General features: G+C 34.1%; 1 protein-coding gene across 1 annotated transcript in view; it reads right to left on the reverse strand.

The window, feature by feature from the left end:
• The window catches only part of LOC126880626 (rho GTPase-activating protein 100F), a 262,842-nt gene that overhangs the window by 127,760 nt on the left and 112,916 nt on the right, over nucleotides 1–22,166 (reverse strand). Inside the window, exons 6-7 of the mRNA XM_050644637.1 lie at nucleotides 21,811–22,149; nucleotides 549–743 (exon numbers count right to left, since the gene is read on the reverse strand). Coding sequence (XP_050500594.1) covers nucleotides 549–743; nucleotides 21,811–22,149 — 534 coding nt within the window. The remainder of the gene's footprint in view (nucleotides 1–548; nucleotides 744–21,810; nucleotides 22,150–22,166) is intronic.

Here is a 22,166-nt window from a genome sequence, read left to right on the forward strand (position 1 = left end):
GTAATATATTATAATTATATTATATTAATTCTTATGATATTCTCGACTTAAGCTTAAGATCTGTTGGTGCAACCGGGCATAGAGACAGATAAAGCAACAGAAGTATACGCGACCAATGTCAAATTCAAAATATTAACAGGTGGATTTATTATAAAAAAAGAAAAAAAACTTGAACAAACATGTAAATCGAATGGGACCACATAGATTAGCGAATATCTGTAAAAACAACAAGCCGTATGGCAGAAGATCCGTTGAAAGGCCGCCGAAACGGTGGAAAGTCAATGTACAGTCAGCAACAACTGAAACAGAAAAAGAGGTATACAAACAGTAGTAATCCTACTCACACGAAGAAAAATAAGAAGAAGCATCTACCAAATCACAGTTTTTGGTCCAGAAACGGTATAGATCTTTTACTGAAAGAAGCTCTCATTACATATTAGTTGGTAATATTAAATTAAAATTAGATAGCAATAATATGCAACGTCTGAATACGGACACGGTATCTCAAGCTCAAGAAGATTTATGTAAACAGCATGTTATGTACTCACCTGCTAAGTGTAGATCCTGACTTCAAGCTGCTTCGAAGTAAACTGTGCCTTCCAGCTTGCGTTATGCTAGTGTAATCGGAATACTCTGTTTGAGGAAGATGCTGATCTGAACCAGACCGTGGCATGATTCTCCGGGAACCTGTACCCGCATGCTGAACATAATAATGGGAAGAAGGACTTTGTTGGGAAGATATTCTGCAAAAGAAATAAAAAATGTTAATGATTATTATGGATGGTGATATGGATTACACAGCAAATCACTAAATTGTTCATCTCTTTTCATGTTCCAATATATAATCTTGCCGTAGATTTTGAGTAGTGTGGCAAAGCAAAATGGAATAAATTTATTGTTTCGGAAACCGGCGATTTTAAGAAAAATCAAGAAATAAGCCAATTTTTATTTTTAAATTACGATTTTTTCGCATATATATCTTACTAGTGACGTCATCCATCTCGGCGTGATGGCGTAATCGATAATTTTTTAAATAAGAATATGGGTCGTGCGCTAACTCATTTGAAAGGTTATTCCATTCTCTATTCAGCAAAATTAACATTAACAAAATTATTTATAAAGAGTGCCTAAAAAAAATTTTATTTTTATTTAAATTAATTGACATAAAAAAAGAAACGTATAATTTATTTAATTCAAAATGCATGTTACTGCCCTCAAAATTCAAAAAAACAAATGTCTACTGCCGTGCTAAAACAGCCACTTTCCCGCACGCACTTCGTTTCCGAAAGTTGCACGTGAAAGTAAATTTTCCCGCACGGCGTACGGGAAAGTAGAATACCTTCTAATATGGCATTTTAATATATTATAATAAATGCAATAAACTAATATTTAGATATTTTTACTAATTTATTTCAAATGTATCTTATTGTGTTCATGTTTTAATGAAATTAACGCGATTATTTCATTCATAGGAGATTCTGACCAATAGAAAGCTACAGAAATAAAAATTAAACTGATTATTTTTTAATAATTTTAACTTCCAATCGTATAGTAAGATATTTGATCACGTGTTTAATTCTGTCCAATCAGATTAAAATTATACTGAGAATTATCTACTGTAGAAAATTACCGATAGAATTTTTTTAAGTAGATTGTTTGTGTTTAATGGCAACCAGTTTCCTAGTTTTGACAACTGTCACATTTAAGAAAATATTCATAGTATACGTACTAAAAAATAATCTTACGAATGTCACACGACAGTAAGAATAAATAAGAAAATAATGCTTCATTTTTACTCAAATTTGTTGTCATTGGGCAATATCCACTCGAGCCCTGATGTTTTAAAAATTATAAAAGTGATGACTTTTAACCGTCAAATATTTATAACAACTATATGTCTAATTGTACCTATTTGTAATTACATAAATAAATTACAATGAAATTTTGGTTTTGAACAGTTTTATTCATGAAATAATCGCAACAAATTGCACTCGATCTCTAAAATGATTCTCGAATTTTTGCCCTCGTTACACTTTGACATAATTTCACTCCCCTTTGGGTCGTGAAATTAAAACTGTCAAAAGGTCACACGAGAAAAATTCGATAATTTTAGAGCTCTTGTGCAATTACTACTGATTATTTTATTCATAGGAGATTCTGACCAATAGAAAGCTACAGGAATCTGAATTAAATTGATAATTTTTGATAATTTCCCGTCGTCAAGTATATTACGTCAGATGCCCTTCGTTGCTACGAAAAAATACAGTGAGTGACATTACTGACAATTAATGTTTTAAAAATTATAAAAGTGATGACTTTCAACCGTAAAATATTTATAACAACTGTTTGTTTAATTGTACTAATTTGTACTTACATAAATAAATTACAATAAAATTTTGGTTTTGAACAGGTTTATTCATGAAAGAATCGCAACAAATTACACTCGATCTCTAAAATTAATATATAATTTTTGCCCTCGTGACAATTTTGACATGATTTCACAATTAAAACTGTCAAAGTGTCACTGTGAAAATAATTATATTTTACAAATAAACATTGCTTTTTTCATACATTAAATATTCAAACTGCCAAGAGCCAGGTGGACGGCAGCTTGAATATTGAATTTAAGCGAAAAGTAATGTTTTTTTTTAAGTAACCTTATTTCCGTTTTCTGACAGCAGTAAAATGTATTTTGAATTAAATAAATTTTACATTTTTGAATTAAATAAATTACATACATTTTTTTTCTTTTTGTGTAAATTAATTAATTCAAATTTTTTTGAATATCCTCTATAAACAATTTTGTTAGTGTTTATAATACTGAATGGAGAAATGAAAAAATGTTCAAATGAGCTAGCACACTACCCCTATTCTCATTTAGAAAAATCATCGATTACGTCATCACGCCTTGATTGATGACGACACTAGTCATCGCATTCAGTCACTAGTCATTGTCATCTCATTCAAAAGTGAGAGCAGCAAAATGAGAGCAGAAAAAGAAAAGAGAGAACACCAATTTGATGAGGACTGCAAAAGAATCCTACCTCAGAAACAACGCAAAAATAAAAAATATTAAAAGTAATACAGAAGAAAGTAAAGAGCATTATAAAGCCAAAAGTAGAGAAGCTAAAACCATTATAAGGTGAAATAATCGAAGATTACTGGAATAACAACTATAAATAATAAAAGACTACTATGTCCAAAAAGAAAAGTTAAAAATTTTTATCAATGAAAAATCCACAAGGAAAAGGTTTCCTATAGTTGGCTGTATACCATGTAATACAAAAAACAGTAAAATCCTGTATAAAAGGTATATTTAAAAAACCCTCAAAAGGGCCACATCAAAATCACATAACTAGTTTTCGACTGGTTTACCAGTCATCATCAGTACTTACGTGCAATGTACATGTAACCACCAAGATATTATTATACAAAAATATGTGGGTCAAAGCCCAGTAAAATTAGTCCATCAAGGAAACATTGGTTTAAAATGTTACCTTAAGCCAGGATGTTTAAAATATTTTCTAATTTGCCCTAGGTAACATCTGAGATGTAGATGTATGACTTGTTCACATGTTGGAACAAATATACCTTTTATACAGGATTTTACTGTTTTTTTTTAGTGTAACGTGGTTATTATAATAATAATACAATTTTTTACTTCTTATTTACCTACTCATTACAGCTAATGTACATACTATGTTAATAAATATTATAAATATATTATACTACTTAATATTTATCAAGAACACATAGTGTATACATTTTACAAATAAAAATATTTATGTTAATATTAAAATAAATGCTTTTTTTGTATTTTTTTTTTAGTTTTTTTTTGTCACTACGATAAGATGTCAACCCGAACTTTTGAAACAATAGTGAGACCAATGGTACTGTATGCAGGTGAAACTTAGACAATTAATTATGGAGAAGGAAAAAAGTTAGAAATTTGGGAGTAGAGAATCTTAAGAAAAGTTTTTGGAAGTAATATTGAAGATATCGGGGAATGGCGTAGAAGAACAAACCAGGAACCAATGAAGAATGTATAAGAAACCCAAAATAACACAGAAAGTCAGGGTAGAGAGAGATAGATGGTTGGAACATTTACAAATGACAAAAGAAAGAAACGTACTAAGAGTTTTACAAACAGGAGAGTAAGGGCAGAAAATAAGAGAAAGACCAAGAAAGAAGTAGTTTGATGCCGTCTAAACTGAGAAAGAAGAGATGGGAACAAGGGAATGGAGACAATAAGCGAAGGACGGGAAAAAGTGAAAGAAAATAGTCAAGACTATCGAAGCTAAGGACCAAAAAACGTTTTTGATGTCTTCTACAATAACAAATATAACTAAGCTTGTCAAAGAAGTTGATCACCTTCTTTATAACAAAACTGAAGACATTCCTATTTTACTTAAAGCCTCTTAGTTCTTAGTTCGATCACAATCCTGTTGTTGTCAAAGTGCGCGCAAGATGGAAAATAATAAAGAAACAAAAACCTTAACAAAAACTAGACATCCGATTATTGAAAAACGACACTATACAACACTCAGTAAATAAAGAATTGAATAAAAATTTAGGAAATATTGACCACCACAGAATTACCGAGTCCGATGACATAAACGTTCTTTGGAAAACTATTAAAGAACAAATGAACAATGCGATAGAAAAACATTTAAAGTATCATCCAGAAATAACAAACATGAATGGATGACAGCTGAGATTTTACAATTAATGGACAAACGAAGAGAATCTAAAGGAAAAGATGATCAGGATGGAGAATGCAAAAGACTAAATAGAATAATTCGAAGAAAAATAACCGCAGCAAAAGAAAAGTGGCTGGAAACAAAATGCGTCGAAATAGAAGAACTGCAACAAAAGCACGATTTTTTTAATTTACATAAAAAGGTAAAAGAGTTTACATCAACTACCAAGCGAACACCTTTTCACACCATGCTGAACACGGATGGCAAACTGCTAGAATCAACGGAAGATAAACTGAAAGAGTGGGAAAACTATATTAAAATTCTTTTTCACGACATACGAGAAGAACCAATATTGGAAAATAACAACGAAGGTCCAGCAATTCTGAGATCTGAAATTATAAATGCAATTAGCCAACTCAAAACAAATAAAAGCCCAGGTCCAGATGGAATATACCCAGAAACGTTGAAACTAATCAGTGAAGAAAATATCGAAATATTTGTCCTTTTATTCAATCGCATTTATAATACAGGTAAAATACCCCAAGACTGGCTAGAGTCAATATTCATCCCACTACCAAGAAATCCAAACCCACAACACTGCAATGAGTTCCGTCTGATAAGCCTTATGAGTCATGCAGTAAAAGTCCTGTTAAAAGTCGTACATAATCGTATCTATAGAAAGTGCGAAACAATCATCGAAAACGATCAGTTTGGATTCAGAGCCGGCATGGGAACGAGAGAAGCCCTCTTCAATTTACTAGTTCTCGCGCAAAAATGCTACGACCAACAGAAAGATAATAATAATAATAATAATAATAATAATATTTAGTGTAACGTGGTTACACACGTGGAAAAAATTCACCTCCAAATACCTGGTGAAAACAATATCGAAACCGAAAATATCGCAATCAACCGGGGCTTATTTCAAGGAGACTCGTTGAGTCCATTGTGGTTCTGTTTAGCTTTGAACCCCCTTTCCCAACTATTAAACTCCACTGACTCAGGTTTTAGCATTAAAAGCAATAATACTGTGGTAGCGAAGCTCAATCATCTGTTGTATATGGATGATTTGAAATTAATGGCTTCCACTCGAGAACACCTAAAAGAGATGCTAAAAACTGTAGAAACATTTTCTAATGATATTAGTATGCAGTTCGGTCTAGACAAGTGCCGTGTTTTGAATATAGTCAGAGGAAAGGTACAGCCCGGTGGATTCGATATGCAAAATGGCCAGAACATCGAGGCCATGGGCGACAACGATATGTACAAATATCTTGGAGTAAAGCAGGCGCGGAAAATTGACCATAAGCAAATGAAAACTGAGATAACTACTGAGTTTATAAGAAGGGTAAAACAGCTGCTTCGTTCACAGCTTAACAGTAAAAATTTGTTTAAGGCACTAAACACCTACGCTTGTTCCGCGCTTAGCTATTCATTTGGTATTGTTAAGTGGACAAAAACGGATATAGAAAATCTTCAGCGAAAAGTACGAACACACCTCACAAAGGCACAAAAACACCACCCTAAAAGTGCAGTAGAACGAACGACATTACCCCGGTATTTAGGAGGAAGAGGACTTATGGATATAGGTGAGCAATTAGATAAACAAATTGCTAATTTAAGAACTTATTTTCAAATGCAGGCTGAGACATCTACTCTACATCGCGCTATCTGCGCAGTAGATGACACAACACCGATCAAACTGAGGGAAGCAGAACTGCGCATAAACCACCTTACTAAGGACGAAAAAGTGCGCGCCTGGATGGGTAAACCTTTGCACGGGCGACATCCCAATGAGGTCAGCCAAGATTATGTCGAAAATATAGCGTCGAACTACTGGTTGACATCAGGAAAGATGTTCCCTGAAACGGAGGGTTCATTACTGGCCATTCAGGATCAGGTTATACCAACCAGAAACTACCTGAAATATATCATCAAAGACCCTCAGGTTCAAAACGACAGTTGCCGATATGGATGTCAAGCCCAAGAAACCATCCAACATCTTACAGGGGGCTGCCAGGCATTTGCTGCAACTGAATACAAGGAACGGCATGACGCAGTGGGAAAAATCCTTCATCAAGAGATAGCTATCAAGCTGGGACTTCTCCAAACGGACCATCTCCCGTATTATCAATACGTCCCTGAGAGTATGCTTGAGGATGGCAACTACAAGCTATACTGGGACCGCACTGTGCTCACAGACCAAACAGTGGCACATAATAGACCAGATCTCGTACTAGTTAATAAATTAACAAGACAAACAACACTAATTGATGTGGCGATACCTAACAACAATAATCTACGTAGTAAATTCACTGAAAAGATCGCCAAGTACAGAGATCTAGAAATTCAAATACGAAGGCAATGGAGAATGCAAAGTACCCAGACGATACCTATTGTTATATCTACTACTGGAGTCATTCCGAAGAACCTCCTCGAAAGCATAAAAAGGCTGGGTCTAAATGAATATCTTTACAAGACCATGCAGAAAGCTGTACTACTCGCAACGGCCAGATGTGTACGAAAATTTTTGGGAGATACACCTGCATACCAAGTCACCTAGGGCTCGATAACACGGAAAGAGTCCCACCAGAGCTCAATCCTTTTGATACCGTAGGTATCTGGGATGAGTCAATTTTCCCCTTAGAGGGAGTGTGAGCCGTATGGCTAAATCTGGATAATAATATTTATTCATCCTTTAAGACATACAATGTATAGGACATGTCATTAGTTTTACAAACAAACAAACAATAAAATTAATACATTTATAAATTTTATAAACATTTTAAGGTAGATAGAATTGATAACATTTAGGTAATATTTCTGTCCGAAACAAACTCTTCCACAGTATAATAACATTTGGTAAGCAATAAGCTTTTAATGGATTTCTTAAATAAATATTTATTCATTGTTCTATATTTTTTTGGTAAAACGTTAAACAATCTAATGCTCATATACTTTACTGACATTTTAAATTTACTCGATCTATGACCAGGTACCCTCAGCAAGTCGCCACCTCGTGTCTAATAATTGTGGAAACTAGAATTTCTGTCATACATATGAATATTATCAACAGCATATAGTAACATTCTGAAGATATAAATACATGGAAAACTTAAAATATTATTCTTAATAAATATGGGCTTACAGCTCTCGAGAGGTCTAATTCCAAACATTTTTCGTATTATACGTTTTTGTGTTATAAATATTCTGTCACTGTTGACTGCATTCCCCCATAAAACTATGTTGTAACAAAGTCTACTATAAACAAGGCTATAGTATACATTTAAAAGCGCAGAGATGGGCATAATATTTTTAATACGGGATAATGCATAGTACGACTTATTAAGGGACTTACTGAGCATGTCTATGTGAACTGACCATTTTAATTTTGAGTCGACATGGATACCTAAAAATTTAGTATGATTTGAGGAATCCAGTAGTACATTGTTAAAACTTAGATGTAGTACAGGATTAACAGAATTTAAGTTATTAAAATATATTACTTTTGTTTTGTCTACATTTAAAATTAGGTTATTAGATCGACACCAGTCATTAAACCGAGCTAAAAAACTATTGCAAGTAGATGCCAATTTCTCATAGGTCTGTGCTGAGACCACAAGAGAAGTATCATCTGCAAATAACGTCAGGTCCAAAATATCAAACTGGTTAGATGCATCCTTAATAAACAACAAAAAAATCAGGGGTCCTAATACAGAGCCCTGTGGAACTCCCAGATTAATAAAACGTTCCTCCGAAATAGCTTCATTGATTTTAACAGAAATGATCCTATCTGATAGATAATTGATTAGCCAATCTAAAAATATGCCTCTAAAACCAATATTGTACAGTTTATTGCTAACAAAACGACTATCAAGACAATCAAAGGCACGGGTTAGATCAAAAAAGAAACCTGCCACATATTCACCTGCATCCAAAGATCTGTAGACCCTTTCACAAAATCTGCAGGCGGCAGACTGAGTGGATCTACATGTGGCAGCAGACTGAGTGGATATATTTATATGCTTTGTAGACTTCGAAAAAGCATTTGATACAGTAAAACACGACCTACTATTACAACGTTTGCAAGAACTCGGTTTAGATGGAAAAGGCATCAATTTACTAAAGAACTTGTACTGAAACCAAAACGTCAGAGTTAGGATCGAGGGTTCCACATCCGGAGAGGTAGAAATTAGGAGGGGAGTTAGACAGGGATGTGTTCTGTCGCCTCTGCTGTTTAATCTTAACTCCGAGTTTCTACTTAAAGAGGCACTGGAGGACTCCAAGGATGGAGTCAAGGTGAATGGCGTAAATATCAACAGTATCAGATACGCCGATGATACGGTGTTGATCGCGGATTCCGACTTGGGTCTACAACGACTCATCGACAAGACTAACTCGACCTGTGAGCAGTTTGGTATGAAAGTAAACATTAAAAAAACCAAAGTGATGTCAATCCGAAAAAACCAAAACGTACCTCAACCTTGCACAAAAAATGGGCACATTTTAGAACAAGCCAATAGATTTAACTACTTGGGATGTTGGACCGATAGCAGCTTAAATCCGGATCTAGAAATAAGATCGAGAATAGAACAGGCCAGAAAATCTTTCGAAAAAATCAAAAAACTGCTTTGTGATTCTGGAATAAATCGAAAATCGACTACGTTTATCCAAATGCTAGGTCTGGTCGACTCTTCTTTATGCAGTTGAGACATGGACGCTTAAAACATCAACCATAAATAAGTTAGAGGCCCTTGAAATGTGGATCTACCGGAGAATTCTCAAAATTTCGTGGACATCGCATACCTGAAACGAAGAAGTGCTGCATAGAATAGGCAAGGCAACAGAACTTTTCAACGCAGTGAAAGTTAGGAAAACATCATACCTGGGCCACATACTGAGAAATAATAGGTACCAATATGCTTAACTTATAGTGAAAGGAAAGATCGAGGAAAAAAGAGGACTAGGAAGGAAAAGACTATCGTGGCTCAGAAATATCCGACAATGGACAGGACTAAATTTTGAACAGCTAATAAGAACAGCTGAAGACAGAGAAGAGTTTGCAATTGTAGTAGCCAACCTCCATTGAGGAGACAGCACTTTAAAAAGAAGAAGTTCTTTTTTACTTCCTCTATAATTTTTTTGATAATATTTTTTAGGAGAAAATTTAAATACATTTTGATTATAACTACCGGAAATACATTACAAAAAGTAAATAAAGTGGCGGATGTTCATAAATTATAAGTAGTGTAAACAAGATAAGAATGCATAAGGAATAATGAAAACGGCTGCCAAATAAATTCCCGAAAACTTTTTTAAACAAAGATATTAATCACTCCGGTTTTTCTTTTCAGATAATTTCCGTCCTAGAATGAAAAAAAGCAATCGCGCTTTACAAATGGGCCCTAAAATTATTCGAAGATGGATCCGATAACATCTTCGAAATTGCTTTCGAGACTCCTCGATTTATCTTTTCTCGAACACCCTCCAAGAATATAAAACATTTGGAGATGTGAGTGTGTGTGTCTCTTTTTCCTTGTAACATTTGTCACACTACTAGGGGCGAATATGCACGGCAAAATATGTAACGAATCGGTTTATTTTGCATAAAAGAGGTCAGTACAGCTTGCGGTAGGGACGGAATTTACTTTTAGACCAAAAGTGAATATCATTTTATGAACAAAAAAACCTGACACACGGATAAAGAAAAGATAAGCAATAAAGAAATAATACGATAAGAATAGATAGTAATAAAAACTACTAAAACATTGGTAGAAAATGAGAATATAAAGAAAAGGTGCAAAACAAGCAAGATAATATAAATACTCCAGGCTGTGGGTGAAAAATAGGTCGATTTCAGGATATAATTCAGGAATTTTTGAAACCTATCAGGTGTTGTAAAGGACGACGCCAGGAATAACTTATACTAAAATGTGACCAAAATTATTGTGAGCTTTTTTTTATTGCGATTTTCATTTGTTAAATTTGCAATTTTTAAAGATTTTTAATTTTGCAGCTTAGGATATTGATTCTAGAGAAAAACTTTTTAATAGAAAGTTATAGTAAATTAAAAAACCTACAATTTGAGCTATGGTAAGTTTAATTTCGTTTATTGGTTATTGCAAAACAGCCTGCGAAAAGTCCAAAATGGCCGTTTTTTACAATTGCGGTATTTATTGTACAAATAATTTTTTTATTTTTTAAAGCTTTAAAATGAAGATCTTTCAATTCTAAACATAAAAAAAATTGTAAGACCGGATTAACGAATTTGTTGCTTAGATATTATAAATTGTTTATCCCAAGAGGTCAAATGACGAAGGCTATAACTTTTTGAAAAAAAAATCGTAGAGAGTTGGTGAAACATCCAATCTCCTTCTAAAGAGTTATGTTTTCATACTCTGATGTAAATAAATGCGTAAAATATTTTTAAACCGCTAAATTTTGGGTTTGAAAATAAGGGGGCTCCCGTTATAAACATTTAGAGCTGAAGCGGCCCTGTACATCCTATGAGTTTTTATCTTACAGATTATTGTTGCTGAAGACGAAATGAAGATTCATAAAAAAATAAAAAAATTCTACGACCAACTGAAGCCGAGCTAAATGTTGAGATTGAAAATAAGGGGGCAAATTTCGTTATAAACATTTAGAGCTGAAGCGGCCCTGTACATCCTATGAGTTTCTAATTTACAGATTATTGTTGCTGAAGACGAAACGAAGATTCATAAAAAAATAAAAATTTTCTACAACCAACTGAAGCCGAGATAATTGTTTCTTTTTTCTTAAATCGTAGTGCCTTTATTTATAACAATTAAGAAATTATTTTACAGTCATTGACTAAAGAAAGACTTATATTATCTTAAAATAAAAATTATTATAAAATATAATTACATTTAATTATTAAAAATTATTTTTAAAATCGGTGCTTTTGCGAGCGGCCGAATTTTGCAAATCGCCCGGCTCGCTTCAAATCCGCGTGCTCGGAAAATTTTTACGTAACTTGTATTAAATTTTGACAAAAAACAATTTAATAATATTACCATTATAATATACAGTCGATTTACCACTGTATTTGTTTTTCTTGATAAACTTTTATATGTGAAATCTCATTTCTGGAGAAATAATATTACAAAAATGATACATATATAATATGAAATATATAACTATATTTTTAAATTTGCATTGTTATATAAATATAATAATAATAATGTTACTTCTTATTATACAATATAAAACTTTTTCTTCTTGTAGTGACTATCATTATAATATACAGTCTATTTACCACTGTATTTGTTTTTCTTGATAAACTTTTATATGTGAAATCTCATTTCTGAAGAAATAATATTACAAAAATGATACATATATATGAAATATATAACTATATTTTTAATGTTACTTCTTATTATACAATATAAAACTTTTTCTTCTTGTAGTGATTACCCGTTTTGGATGTTGGCGACCATCATGGCAATTTGGCAAACCCCATTTGGAAACTGAGAACCAGGAAGGCGAAGGATTACCTTGCTAGAAAATTTACGTACGAGGTTCAGCACAACAACTACAAATCTTTTTAGAGCAGCAGTACCGATTAAGTGTGCAAGTACAGATTGCCATGATGGTCGCCAACATCCAATTAAAAAACCTACAATTTAAGCTATGGTAAGTTTAATTTCGTTTATTGGTTATTGCAAAACAGCCTGCGAAAGTCCAAAATGGCCGTTTTTTACAATTGCGTTATTTATTGTACAAATATTTTTTTTTATTTTTTAACGCTTTCAAATGAAGATCTTTCAATTCCAAACATAAAAAAAATTGTAAGGCCGGATTAACGAATTTGTTGCTTAGATATTATAAATTGTTTATCCCAAGAGGTCAAATGTCAAAGGCTATAACTTTTTGAAAAAAGATCGTAGAGAGTTGGTGAAACATCCAATCTCCTTCTAAAGAGTTATATTTTCATACTCTGATGTAAATAAATGCGTAAAACATTTTTAAACCTGTAATTTTTGGGTTTGAAAATAAGGGGGCAAATTTCGTTATAAACATTTAGAGCTGAAGCGGCCCTGTAAATCCTATGAGTTTTTAACTTACAGATTATTGTTGCTGAAGACGAAACGAAGATTTACAAAAAAAATAAAAAAATTCTACGACCAACTGAAGCCTAGCTAAATGTTGGGTTTGAAAATAAGGGGGCAAATTTCATTATAAACATTTAGATCTGAAGCGGCCCTGTACATCCAATGAGTTTCTAACTTACAGATTATTGTTGCTGAAGACTTAACAAAGATTTATAAAAAAATAAAAAGTAACTATATTTTATAATAATTTTTATTTTAAGATAATATAAGTCTTTCTTTAGTCAATGACTGTAAAATAATTTCTTAATTGTTATAAATAAAGGCACTACGATTTAAGAAAAAAGAAACAATTATCTCGGCTTCAGTTGGTCGTAGAATTTTTTTATTTTTTTTGTAAATCTTCGTTTTGTCTTCAGCAACAATAATCTGTAAGTTAAAAACTCATAGGATGTACAGGGCCGCTTCAGCTCTAAATGTTTATAACGAAATTTGCCCCCTTATTTTCAAACCCAAAAATTACAGGTTTAAAAATGTTTTACGCATTTATTTACATCAGAGTATGAAAATATAACTCTTTAGAAGGAGATTGGATGTTTCACCAACTCTCTACGATCTTTTTTCAAAAAGTTATAGCCTTTGACATTTGACCTCTTGGGATAAACAATTTATAATATCTAAGCAACAAATTCGTTAATCCGGCCTTACAATTTTTTTTATGTTTGGAATTGAAAGATCTTCATTTGAAAGCGTTAAAAAATAAAAAAAAATATTTGTACAATAAATAACGCAATTGTAAAAAACGGCCATTTTGGACTTTCGCAGGCTGTTTTGCAATAACCAATAAACGAAATTAAACTTACCATAACTTAAATTGTAGGTTTTTTAATTTACTACAACTTTCTATTAAAAAGTTTTTCTCTATAATCAATATCCTAAGCTGCAAAATTAAAAATCTTTAAAAATTGCAAATTTAACAAATGAAAATCGCAAGTTATTCCTGGCATCGTCCTTTACAACACCTGATAGGTTTCAAAAATTCCTGAATTATATCACGTTTTTTCACCCACAGCCTGGGGTAAAAGGAAAGTAACAATGTAGAGTGTTAGTTATGTACGGAATGCCACAATTATCTCGGAAACGGCGTGCACGATTTTTATAGATTTTAATGTAGAAAAGTCTTGTAATGCGGCTGATTATATGGTGGTATTTACATTGTAGTCAGATCCTCTAAAGTTTTTGTCTTTTGAATTCCTTAAGATATACTGATTATTTCTAATGTAATATTCCTTATACATAAAAGCTATAATTTAGGAGTTATTGCTACATTTACATTATCTTCTCCGAAGTTAAAATATTAGTCGAAATATTATTTGAAGTGTGGACCTATAGAAGAATTATGGGGCTTTCCTGGGTAGACAGAGTTACGAACAACAAAGTACTGAGAAGGATAGGTAAAGAGAAGGAAGTTGAACTTACAATTAAAGAAAGAAAACTACAGTATCTCGGACATGTGATGCGGGGCGAGAAGTATGGCATTCTGCGACTCATAATGCAAGGAAAGATAGATGTCAGAAGAAGCATCGGAAGAAGACGAATTTCATGACTGAAGAACCTGAGAGAATGGTTTGAATGCAGTTCAAACAACTATTTAGAGCTACTGCCTCAAAATTTAAAATAGCTATGATGATTGCCAACCGTACCTGAAGAAGAAAAAGAATATTACTTTTTCTTCTTATAATTTTGTTGGGCTATGGCCTTGACAATTGTTCAGTAACCAGGACTAATATGATTGGCCAATATAATTAAAAGTGCGAAAAATGTTGCCGAGCTATGAAACCAGGTGTCACTTTTCCGAACTTGCACGGTCCCAATACCTTGCCACATCCTTTCTCCGCTACTGACATGCCATTCTGTAAATGTCATATCTTCTCTTCTTCATGTACCATGTCCTTTCAGAACGTTGGTTACCATCATAGCTATCCGAATTTTATTCACTGACACCCTAAATAGCATGCTTGTATCAACACCATACCAATCTCGCAAGTTCTTCAACCATGAGGTTCTTCTTCGTCCTGGACCGCGTTTGCCTGCTATTTTTCCTTGCATAATATTTCGTAGCAACCTATATTTGTGACCTCTCATTACATGTCCGAAGTACTCCAGCTTTCTCTGCTTGATGCTTTTTATGATCTCATTAGTCTTGCTGAGACGTTCTAGTATTGTGGAGTTTAGAATCTTCTCCACCCAGGAAACTTTTAAAATTCTTCTATAGCACCACATTTCGAAAGCCTCAAGGCGATTTAGATCGATTTTATTCACAGTCCAGGACTCGACACCATAAAGTAAGACCGAGAACACGTAGCAGCGAAGTAGGCGGATCCCCGATGCAAATTTTAGGTCTCTGTTACATAACACCTTGGACATCCTTCTAAAAGCGGCTCTAGCCTGCTCTATCCTAGATCTAATTTCGCCGTGACTTTCTGCGTTACAATTTAGTTACTGTCCAAGGTAAATGATTTTATCAACTTGCTCAAGTTTGGTATTATTCACTAAATGTCATAGCGATAGCTAAACTATCCGATAAACGCAAGTGATCACGCTTAAGTGACTCATTGAATTCTTTATTTGCTGCAGTATGAATATTTCCTGTTTTACAGTAAAAAATAAAAAGCATTTTAGCAGTCAACTTGTATTTTTGAACAATACCTTTAGAGGGCCTCCTAATCGCTAAAGTAAATAATTCGAGTGTTTAAAATAAAACAAAACAAAACGCTAACGAGGGCTCAGAGAAGAAGGAAGGGTCGGAAGGGCTCATGGTGCATTCAAGTCAAAATCGTTCCGTAATTTATCGACTCGTCGACTTTATTGCCAAGAAGAAACGAAATATTTCGGACAACGGGGAATTTTCAACAATCACGTTGGTGAAATTTGAAGAAAACAAAAGGCTTTTATCGGCATGGGCGGAGGCAATCGATATTTAAACAACTCAACAAAAACTTAACATGCATGTTTTTTATTTTCTATTTAGAATAACATATTTTCTACATAGAAAATATTCTTTACATAAAATTTCTAGGAAATGTGATAACGATGGACAATAAATTAATAAAACATTATATCCAAGCTTTAGGCTTTCGGAAATCAACAAAAAATGTTGAAAGGGTTGACAGAATATAATTAAATACATATACCAAAACGTAATAGCCAGTGCCAGAGTATAGGGCAGTCAATGAGGGTATTTGGCTCCGAATTCCATCCTACTACATCGATTTACTTGATATTTTCACAGTAAGTAGGGAATATCTCTTGAAACAAAGTCTACCCTATGCCGAAGTGTGCTTTTGTCTTGGGGGTGGTTCTTGCCCTTTCTCGGGAGTGAAAAATGTTTTGGTTAAAATAGCCGATTACATTCAAACTAAGCGATATACTCTGCAAAAAATTTGATGACTAATGTATTTTAAGAAGAAATGAGAAGTATATTTAACCCCTCATCCATCAGAATTTATATACATCGTTTTCCTTCTACAATAATTTTTATTATAGTGTTATTTATATGTTCAAAAAGTTGGACTGGTTTAAAATGAATGGTTTTAAAAAAAATAAGATCAAATTATAGAGGGCATTTTTAAATTTTCTTAAAAATCTTTTTTTTTTCTCCATGTAACTCGAAAATGATAGGAGATACGAAAAAAAGATGCCACACAAAAATATGGGGTTTTTAGATAAAAATTTCCTTTTTATTATCCATTACTGTATCTCTTATCATTTTCAAGTTACATCGAGAAAAATGAAGATTTTTAGGAAAATTTAAAAATGCTCTATAATTTGATCTTTTTTTTAAACCATTCATTTTAAACCCGTCCAACTTTCTGAATATAGAAATAACACTATAGTAAAAGGTATTGTAGAAGGAAATCGAAGCATTTACATTTTGGTGGATGGGGGTTACAATTATTTCTCATTTTTTTTCTTAAAACACATTAGTTATCAATTTTGTTTGCAGCATATCTCGCTTAGTTTTAATGTAATGGACCTTTAATATAAGCTCATTTTAAAGAACTTTTCAAGCACTACAAAAGTATGAATGCATTTAGCAAGCATTGGATGCAAATTTTGCGCCTACCCACTTAATGTAGTGTTAATACATAAATATTTCATCTAATTTAAAGTATGTTTTGTTTTTAAAATAAAACTTTTCGTTCATTTTATATCGTTTCTTTTAATAAAACTAAAAGTGAAGTTTCAATAATATTTAATGCCGGGTCCTCACCCTCACTGGTAAAAATTTGCGACGCAAATTCTTACGACGAACCATTAGTTCAATACGCACGAAAAATTTACCAGTGAGGACGCGGCTTAAAAACCGGCAACCGATGGAGCGTATGCGTTGTGTTCGTCGAAAATTCGTGTGTCCGATTTATGCGTCGACCAGGTGCACATTAGCACAATTTACCTCGAGCACGCAAATATTTGCGACGAACAGTTGGTGCGTCGCAATTTTTTACCAGTGAGGACGCGGCTTAAGGGGCGGCATTTCGAAGACTTATATTATATTGAAAATATGTACCGCACGGCTCTGCTCTATCTAGAAGGTGGATTGAAAATAAATATATCTAAAACCCGGATGACAAATTTTGTAATCCGCGAAGATATATCATCATATTTATATTATATGCGTAGAAACAAGATCCATAGACCAGGTAATAACCTATAAATGCCAAGGTCATGAGATTCGCATAGGACAAGATAACCAAACTGTTGAGCTTCTCCATCGTAAAAGACTGACTTGAGCAGCCTTTGGCAAGCTGAACAATATTCTCAAATCGTCTGACATACCAACATGCCTCAAAAGAAAAAGCTTTTGAAAAAACCATCTTAATATGAATGACCCTGTATATTTGAAAATATTTTTAAGATATGGTCTATCTATGTTACAATTTTCATCTAAATGATTTTTCTCGTATTTCTAACAACAAATAATTAATTAGACTTAGACTTAGACCTTGCACTAATGTCATACCCCGTATTTATTGATAACTATGACATTTTTATGAAAATGATATTTTATTCATTTAAATAACACATCAACCGATGAATTCTATTGGCGCGCCCATTATACCTAAATTTTGCTCAATAACTGAAATTCTCCTGCAGAGAATCCATTGTTAAGATTGTGACTGCAAGAGAGAAGTGCAGAGCACTTTGCGACCCATTAGAAAGAATGTTTTCGCTGCTTTGTTCTTCTGGGAGGCTATTAATTACGAACAGCAGTTGAAATTAATAGATGACATAAGAAAAAGCCTTGTGCAAACTAAAAAACTGACGACTCCAGTTCTATAAAAACGTAAGTGAAATGATTAAAAAGAAATTGAACTGCCTTTTACAACATATTTAATGTCAAATTGTGATGAAATACTTTAGATTGTAGAAAAGTCTCAAAGTTTTTTCATATTTGTTCAAAAAGACTTTAGATAGTTTAATTTGTAATTTATTTATTGCGTTCGAGGGAAATTTCATGTCTGTATACCTATTGACTTGAAAAGATGTATTCGGGGATCCTCAGGAAAGCATTTTCTCTGCAAAAAATACTTTGGACATGTTATGAGAGCAAACACAAAAAATATGGAAAGACTTATTACAGAAGAAGAGGTAGAAGGCCGAAGATCTCGCGGAAGATTCCCGACAAGATAAATTGACCAAATAATAGGAACATAAAAAACACCTATGCATGAATTAAAAGAAATGACCAGAGAGAGAGAGAGAGAGAGAGAGAGAGAGAGAGAGAGAACTTTGAAGAAGGAGAAGGACTACACTCATCTGGGAGGTTGTGACTAAGGAGAGAAAGAGGGAGAGAAATACGACAAGTATACCCCAATTTTAATTGTTCTGATATCAAGAAGTTTAAGAAGATTCTAAGAAGTCCAGGCACTTTCATATAAATTAGTAAGTGTAACAAAGCAGCCCCTTGCGCGCCGTCTATGTAAGGAATGCGTCTGTAAGGAACCAGCGGGAACAGATGCTTTCCGGGAACCGATACTTAGGTGACCCTAATGTTCTAATATGTCGTTGGAGTGTTGTGTTTATATTTTTAATATTTAGTAGATGCAAAAAGGACACAAACAATGTTATTTAGCGTAGTTTCTTAGTTAGTTAGCATTCAGACTTTGTACAGAAAAGACGAAAATACACCATTCGATCGTTTATCGTGATTTTCATTGTAAAGACCTTAAAACCTGAGATTAATTACCTAATTTACCTTTATTTATATATCTAATTTCAATAACTAAAATTCATTGCTAATTAATTGCATGCTTCGTCAACGTTAATATGCAATCATCATCATCATCATCAGCATCATTATGCGAGCTCTTCCGTCCACTGCTAGACATAGGTCTCTCCATTTTTCACCACTCCACGGTACTGGACATTTCTTGGACATTCGTTTAATATCGTTCATCCAGCGTGTTGGTGGTCGTCCTCTGCTGCGTTTGTCTTCTCTTGGGCGCCATTCAATTAGTTTTCTAGTTCATCTTGAGTCTTTTAGTCTCGCTATGTGACCTGCCCAATTCCAATTCGGCTTGGTTATGCATTCGACGATATCAATGATACCTGTTCTTTTGCTCAGGTCTTGGTTCCTTATTTTGTCTTCTTTTGTCACGCCGAGAATCGATCTTTCCATGCGCCTTTGTGCCACTTGCATTTTTAGTGTTGTTGTTTTTGTGAGCGTGAGAGTTTCTGCTCCGTATGTCATAATAGGAAGAACGCATTGGTATAATGTCTTCAACATCATCATAATCCAGCTCTTTGTGTCCACTGCTGGACATAGGCCTCCCTCATTTTCTCCATTGTGCTCTATTTTGAGCACTTTGATCCAATTTCTTGACATTTTCTTGAGATCGTCAGTCCAACGAGTAGGTGGTCTTCCTCTACTTCTTTTGTCTAATCTCGGCCTCCACTTAAGTAATCTCTTCGTCCATCTCCCATCACTGATTCGGGCGACGTGTCTGGCCCAGTTCCATTTCAGAGTTGCAATTCGGGAAATTACATCGGTAACTCCTGTTCTTCGTCTTAAGTCTTCATTTATAACTCGGTCACGAAGCGGTATACTCAGCATTGACCTTTCCATTTTCCTCTGGGCTATTTGCAGCATTTTAGAAGTTGTAGCTGTCAATGTCAAAGTTTCGGCACCATAAGTCATCACAGGCAACACACATTGGTCAAATGTTTTACGTTTTAAAGAAATTGGTATATCGCTTTTAAAGATGTCTTTGAGTTTTCCATAGGCTGCCCATGCTAGGTTTATTCTTCGTCGTAGTTCGCATGTTTGGTTGTTTCTTGTAATCTTTATTTCGTGTCCAAGGTATATGTATTTTTCCACTAGCTCTACTTCGTTTTCTCCAATATTGATATTTCCGCTAGGTACTAGGTCTGTCATGAATTTTGCTTTGGAGATGTTTATTTTAAGACCTACACGAGCGACACTAACTGAAGTTCATGTAGCATTGTACATATCTCCTTAAGGTTGTCAGAGAATAAAACTATGTCGTCTGCGAATTTCAAATTTGTTAACCTTCTACCGTAAATATTCAGGCCTCGCTCTTCCCAGTTAAGTTTTTTACAAGCATATTCTAGTACTGCGGTAAACAGTTTAGGCGATAAGGTATCGCCCTGACGGACTCTGCCGATTGGGATATGGTTCGTGTTTTTATGTAGTTTCACCGACATAGTTGCATTCTTGTATGTATTGTAAATTAACCTTGTGTATCGGTAGTCAATGCGATATGCTTGTAGTGCTTCCAGAATTTTGTCAAATTTTACCGTGTCAAAGGCTTTATGGAAATCTACAAAAGCCAAAATGAGTGGTCGATTTTATTCGATAGTCTTTTCTATTACTGTTTCAATGCTCTGTAGGTGATCATTTGTTCCAAATCTGGTACGAAATCCGCTTGCTCCATTGGCTGGTAGAAATCAAGTTTTTTCTCAAGGCAATTCGTTACTATTCTTGTAAGGAGTTTGTGTAAGTGACTAAGAAGGCTTATAGGTCTGTAATTTTCTAATTCATGGGGATCTCCTTTTTTGTACAATAGAATTACTTCAGCATTGTGCCATTTGTCGGGTATATTACTATCTAAAAGGCACATGTTAAAAAGGTTTTTTATTTTCTTAAGAAGACAAGTGCCTCCGATTTTGATTGCATCAGTATCTACACAATCCTCGCCTGGAGATTTGTTATTCTTAACTTTTCTTAGGGCTAGTTTTATTTCGTCTATTGTGATTTCCGGTAGCAGTTCTGATCCTTGGTTTACAATGCCCTTTTTTCTTGTTAATATTTCTGGTACTTGATCTTCTTTGCTATTTACTTTGTGCTGGCTTGTGTACAGCAATTTGTAGAAGTCTTCAACTATTTTAAGGGTTTCCTCTCTGTTGGTTGTAAGATGACCATTTCTATCTTTAATCTTTATTATTTGCCTTGTCCCCGTTCTTAGTCTTCCTCTCAATACTTTCATACTTCTATTGTTCTCAATGGTATGTTCGATTTGTCCTTGGTTGTATTTTCGAGTGTCTTGTCTAATAGCTTTGAATATTTCTTTATTTAATTTTTGTAGTTCGTTAGCTTTAGTTTGCCTGTCGCTTCTCATTTCTCTTCTTTTCCGCATTAGTTACCTGGTATTTTGGCTGATCTCTTCTTTTTGAGTTCTAGGACAGAATTTGTTTTGACTTTCCAGTAAGGCATTTGTTAATTTATTATTTAAGTCGTCATAATGTCTTACCAGATTGAAATTCACAGGTTCACTCATTCGACCACTCATTCACAATTAGAACACTTGATTTTGGATTGTTAGGTGTACGCTGGGAACTAAATTTGTCATAAATTTGGTCTTAGTGAGGTTCATTTTTAGACCTATTGTTGAAGATACGTTTTCTAATTCTTGTAGCATTTGTTGTGCTTCACCCAGATCTTCGGTGATAACAAAGATTAAAAAGGCATAAAAAGGCAACAAAAACAATATTTTTGTCAGTCAAGGCACACTTACCTAGTTCCAAGAGGTTGTCCCCCAGCGGACATTCTTCTGCTCATCCCGAACGAATGAACCTTTTCGGCGAGACTCTCTAACGTATTGGGATAATTTCGTTCGTAGGGCTGGAAGTGCTGCATACTGGACTTTGGTTGTTCGGTAATAACCGGTGGAGGGGGCTGGTAGCCCCAATTGGCGTCGGGTGGCCGGCTATTGTAGTATAAGTCCAACCCGTTAGAATCGACGGATTGTTGTCCAGAGTGACGCGAGTCCAAAGAAGACAATCCCAAGCCTAGCCTGGATCTCGATTCGGACATCTCTCGGCCGTCTCCCGTGTGTCTCTGTCGAATCGTTTCTCTGAAAACAAAGTATAG

This window comes from Diabrotica virgifera, chromosome 2 (genome assembly GCF_917563875.1).
Source record: "Diabrotica virgifera virgifera chromosome 2, PGI_DIABVI_V3a".
Lineage (NCBI taxonomy): Eukaryota > Metazoa > Arthropoda > Insecta > Coleoptera > Chrysomelidae > Diabrotica > Diabrotica virgifera.